Genomic DNA, 6,000 nt, shown 5'->3' on the forward strand with positions numbered 1-6,000 from the left:
TTCGCTGCGCCGGCACGGTCATGGATGATGATCGTTGACAACAATGAGGAGATCTCCAGACACGGCGCCCACGTGGTACGTTAACGACGGCAGGTTCCATCGGCATGGGCCACCCTATAGGCATGGACGTTGGTCGCGTAAAGCGCACGGGCTCATTGACCTGATGGCGGTGCCCGTCACAGAGTGCTGTCGATGGCTAAGAGATGCCGAGCGCGGTGGAGTGGAGAGCCGATCATAGGTGCTGGCGGAACCGCGGATCTACGCGTCACCACCATGTGCCAGCGGCTACGGGGAGGGTTCCGCATACATGGTCGCCTCCACATCGTCACCTGATAGTCTGCACCGCCAAAACGATGAAGGTCGAGCAGCCCTCGATGAACAAACGCTGACTTCATGTGGCCACTCATCCTGATCCTACTCCACCGACCACTGCCTCAACTTTAATCCGGTGAGTGGCCTCTAATATCTCCCCTTTGCTTTGTCAATGCAAACCGCAACAGAGAGCCGGCGGTTGCCGGCCCAATAGCTAATCAGCTCAGATTTTGATCTGATTGGAAGATGGCAGGAGCGAGCTTGCCAGTGATGACGCCGGGCGGCGGCAGGCCAACAGCAACATGCGAGTCTCTAATTCGTTCAAAACAGGTCAAAGCACTGAATGGTGTCAGGCAAGAACTAAAAGTATAGCGTTGCATGCTTTGCCTCTCCTTGCCTAACGAGGTATGTTTAGCTCTTGCAATGTCTTTCTGACGATACAGTGATCAAGCTTTCAAGCAATCCTTCAGTTCATGCCTTTGTTTTTTCGGACCTTATTATATGGGGCGTGCTACGCGTCTGTCGAAAGATCGGTCGGGTCGCGAGACGTTAGATCTAACGCCATCGAGTGGCTGACCGACACCCTTCACCATTGCAACAAAGCTAATGTTGCGGAAACTTTTGCAATATAAGTCGTGTTGTAGAAATCTTTGCAACAGAGGTTATGTTTCAAAAAAATCACAAGAAAGATGACATTGCAAAAAAGTTTATGATTTTTTTCGCAACAGAGATCATGTTGTAGAATTATTTTGCAATAAAATTTATGTCGCAGGAACTATTGCTGGTGGCACCTGCGGTTGAGCTCGAGGAGGCGGCAGCCATGGACACTGGCGCTACTCCAGGACGGCGGCGACATGGCGGGCGATGACGGACACGGCTCGCACGGCATCTTTTCTCACGGGGACGGCCGGTGCAGTCCGGTGGTTTCGAGCGTCCGCGCAGCCGGCACACCAACACCTGGGTTGCTGGCTTCCAGCACAGCGCTCGCTGCAACATCTAGCGGCGGAGCTAATGAGGTACTCGTGATTTTTTTCAAGGAAGAAGATGACTACTCAGAGGTGGAGAAATGTGTAGATGCCATTTTCTATGGATAAGGATGGGCAAGATAGTGATGGGTAGACCCCATACGTGACACGCATCGAGCATTGGAACCGGTGGATGCCCGTGACAGATCGGTCGGGTGAATAGAATATATACCTTTCAGTACACTATTTTTATTAAATGGTTCATCAGTAAGGTTTGCTGTGACTTTGTGGTGTCCATCCAGTATAAAATCGGTGTGTTCAGGGTTAATTTTACTATCTGGTTTTGTAAATTTTATATCTCAGATATGCTTTAAAGTTTTAAACTGTCAGCATGTAGCACTACTCTTCCCTGGCTGCAATACTATAATTCTTTTGTTTTCACAAAATTATTGTTCATTTTTTATTTGACATCAAATTACTATTCAGTTGCTTTCAAGGAAGTAGGGTCATCTATTCCAACTAGCAGGTAAGTTTTTAGGCAATGACAGTGACATCGAAATTTGGCTCCATGACCCATGTGTAAGCAAGGGCGGTGCTGCCTTTTACTACACAAGGGGTTCAGAGGAGGTATGTCTATTTTTGTCGAGAAAAAACTATGAAGAAATATCACTCCGTTAGTTTGATATATCAACCGTTTTAGTTCACTTTGACCTCTCGAATACAGATTCTTGAAGTTTGTCTTGTGGAGTTGTGATTGACTGGAACCTGGGGAATCTAAGGATTTTTTCAGTGGTAATGAACATATTTTTATATCTATTGGCAATGACAAACATGATGAACATCTTTCCGAGGTACCAAACATGACGAATATTGTTCTAAAGTATGGTTTTGATTAATTATTTATTCTTTAAGTATTCTTCTTTTTCTCTTTAACAGAAGGTGGCTTGCGTACATCTATTTTTGGAAGGTGCTTCCGACAATAGGAAATTGGTAGTGAAAAGACAACAGCAACATCTTGGAGAGGAAGCTTCGACGCGGAGGGAAGGGACACATTGTGAGGAAGCATGGTTTGGTGAGGTCAACCTCTCCCCTCTCCAACGCTAGCAGCATCGTTGCCCTTGCGCTCCACTTATGCCACCATGCCCACTCTTGTTGTGCACAGCATCACAGGTATACAAAATGTCGCCGCGACCATCCTGTTGACAACTCCTTCGCAGGCTAATTTTTTTTCCATTGCAACACACGGGCACATATGCTATGTTTATTAAAAATAAATATAAAAATGATGCACAATGACACATAAAGCAGGTTATGCCCATTTTTCCGCCCGGTGCAACACACGGGCATTTGTACTAGTATATCTAAATCTGATTCGATTCATGCACGTCACCAAACAAAAATATCTCCGGTCTTCTCACGTTTTATTCTCTCCTCGTGATCGATGGATAGAGGGAGCGCCGCCGAGATGCCCACGCAGAAAAAGAAGCGCGCGCGGCGCACGGGGCAAGCCAGGACGACGATGCGGCCTTGCCCGTCGTTCTCCACGCCCCCAGACGATCTCTGTTAGAATACAACTTGATTGACTCCTACTCGGTTTGTAATAGGGATAGGTCAAGTATAGCTTGGCTCTTATATATACCTCTTGTACTGGCACAATATTGCATCAACAATTATTCAATACAATTCTACATGGTATCAGACTTTCGATTCTAGGGTATGGCTAACCCGCCAGCCCCGGCACCGTTGCCGCCACCCGGCTACTTCGAGCGGCGCGTTGCTTCTCCTCACCCGCCTGCGTCGACGCCGCCACCACCACCTCCACCAACAACACCTCCTCAACCATCTGGCTGGCGTCCATGTCCCAACTATCGGGGCAAAAACCCTAGGCCGCCGCAATTCCGCACGGCGCCCGCTCCTGCTCCGCCCCCGGCTCCACCAACTGCACCACCGCCGCCCCCAGCTTCATCGCCGCCCGGATGGCGCCCATCTCCTGATCCATGGACAGGGCTAGTCCAGGCGTGGCCTATGCCCTGGTCCACCCCTACGCCATATGGTGCCCCGCCTGCCTATACCGGTGGCTGGCAGCCCGGTGCTCGCCCTCACACCGGCGCGCCCGTCCTCGCGCCCCGACAGCCGACGGTCGCGTACCACGCTGCTCCCTCCTATACGTCACCGATCTACAACATCAGTCCTTGTGCATCCTATGGCGCTCCATCGCCCCCCTACATGCAGCAGTACAATGATGGTGTCTCTCTCTTTACGCCGATGCCGGCCCTACTGCCGACGCCACCACACCCGCAAGCTCCCATGCTACACCGGCCTCTACTTCGACTCCGTGCTGGGACCAAGCTGCTTTTCTACAAGCCATGAACAACTTTGCTGCACAAGGGAACTCAGGTACGGATTGGATTTTCGATTCTGGTGCTTCTCATCATATGTCTGCATCGAGTAATTTGCTTTCTTCTTGCACACCTTCATCTTTTCCCTCTATTACTCTCGGTGATGGATATTCTATTCCTATTTACTGTGTCGGTCAGGCTCACATCCAATCCCCAACTAAGCTTTGCTTCTTCGTGATGTTCTTGTAGCTCCTGCTCTTATTAAAAATCTGATTTCTGTTCGCCAAATCACCACTGATAATCATGTTTCTGTTGAGTTTGACCCCTTTGGTCTGTCCGTGAAGGACTACCCAACCAAGGCCGAGATCGCTCGATTCAATAGCTCCGGTGATTTGTATTCTCTCCATGGTGTTCCGGTCGCTCCTCCTCCAACATCTATGGTGGCCTCTGTTGATCTGTGACATCAACGTCTCGTCCATCCCAATAAAAATGTGTTATCCACACTTTTTAGTGAATTTTCAATACCTTGTAATAGAGACTCTTATAATTTTTCTATGTGTCAGTCATGTTAATTAGGCAAACATTTTCGCCTTCCCTTTAGTTCCTCTCAATCCTCTAGTACTTTTCCTTTTGAATTACTTCATTGTGATCTCTGGACATCACCAATAAAAAGTGTATCTGATTTTAAGTATTATCTCGTGATTCTTGATGATTTTACTCATTATGTTTGGACTTTTCCTTTACGCAACAAATCCGACGTTCATAATATATTCCTTAACTTTCAGTGCTATGTCTCGGTCCACTTTTTCCTCCCTATAAGATTCATACAATGTGATAATGGTCATGAATTTGACAACTTTAAAAATCAAAATTTCTTTCTACAATATGGAATTCTCTTACGTTTCTCCTGTCCTTATACCTCCCCTCAAAACGGCAAAGCCGAGCGTTCTCTCCTTGTAGTCTACCGGTTGCTGGCCAAGTCCCCGAGCAGCCGGGCGCGCTTCGCCGCCATCTGCAGGTCGTGGCGCCACGCTGTCGCCGCAGAGCCGCGGGTGCCCGCTCTGCCATGGCTGCTGCTCTCGCCGCGCGAAGAACACGACAGGACATGGCTCGTGCACTACCCCGAGGACGTCTCCGCAATGCGTTTCAGGCCGCGGCACGGGGCTGTCGGGAGGTACCTCGTTGGCGCCTACGATGGAGGCTGGGTCGTCTCGTCCCAGACGCCGCCCCTCAGGATCGTCAACCTCTTCACAGGCGTTGAGGTGGGGCTGTCTGAGAAACAGAGGAGCATCGCCTGCCCGTGCTCCTACCATGGGCGTGGTGATGCCTGCAGGCTGATCGTCTCGAAAATCGTGTTCTCCGAGACGCCCACTTCGGACGGCTGTATCATGGCTGCCATGACCGAGAACTGCGGAATCGTGCTCTGTAGGGTTGGTTGTCCAGGAGGCGGCTGGATGACATATGGATGTCGTATGTTAAGATTCATGGACATTGCCTTTTGCAACGGTGAGCTCTATGGCATCGAAGGTAATTACAATAAACTTCTCAAGTTTGTGATCGGTGTGAACAAGGATGGCGCGCCAATGGTCATGGCCGGTTACCAGACTGACGTGGGAATGGTTAAGCATTCAGCATCCGGCAGCAGTTGCAAGGAGTATGCTTGTTACATTGCTGATCTACATGGAAAGCTTACGATGGCCGTGATTAACCAATGGTGGCCTAACCCCAAGCCTTACTTTAGGGTCTTCGAGCTCATCGACACTAACACTTGGTCGGAGCTGACAAGCTTGGGCGACCATGCCTTGTTTTTGGGACCGGCATTTTCGAAGGCAGTGCACATGCCAGCGGATAGGCATGGTGACGTAGAGAGAAACCACATCTACTACTGCAGCCATGGTGACGTAGAGAGAGACCAAACACACTTCTCTTTATTGATCAATGTCCACAAACATGGGAATACAATTGAAATCCAGAGGATTGAGGAGCCCCAAATAGCATCCTAAAAGAAGTCCTAAGGTGTTCTTGGCATGGCGATGAGCCTCAAATTTCGTCTCTCGCCCTTCAAAGATGAAAGAGCACTCCATAAACTGCGATGTCATTGCTTTGATCTCCTTGATAATAATTGCATAAAGCCCTCCTTGCAATCTAAAGTTACTAACAGATGCGATAGTGAGAGAGCCAAGGCGAGGGAAAGAGATCTCTGCATGCAAGTGCCTCCATCGAGGCTGGATCATTGATGCCAGAACATCTAATGGCCAAAGCGCCAAGGTATTTAGCAGATCCTTTTTTTTTGTGGGGGCGTATTTACCAGATCCATCCCTGCAAAACTGTAGGATCCATCAACTGATGCTCGACGCATTGCCCCTTCAACGTGTATCTTGCAC

General features: G+C 49.2%; 1 protein-coding gene across 1 annotated transcript; it reads left to right on the top strand.

Annotated features, from left to right (window-relative positions):
• The first annotated feature begins 3,643 nt into the window (after positions 1 to 3,643).
• On the top strand, positions 3,644 to 5,619 carry LOC109758095 (uncharacterized). The gene is made up of 3 exons (XM_020316940.1): positions 3,644 to 3,674; positions 3,866 to 4,003; positions 4,577 to 5,619. The coding sequence occupies exons 1-3, from the start codon at positions 3,644 to 3,646 to the stop codon at positions 5,617 to 5,619; spliced, it is 1,212 nt and encodes a 403-aa protein (XP_020172529.1).
• The last annotated feature ends 381 nt before the right edge of the window (positions 5,620 to 6,000 follow it).

Source organism: Aegilops tauschii, chromosome 3 (genome assembly GCF_002575655.3).
Source record: "Aegilops tauschii subsp. strangulata cultivar AL8/78 chromosome 3, Aet v6.0, whole genome shotgun sequence".
Lineage (NCBI taxonomy): Eukaryota > Viridiplantae > Streptophyta > Magnoliopsida > Poales > Poaceae > Aegilops > Aegilops tauschii.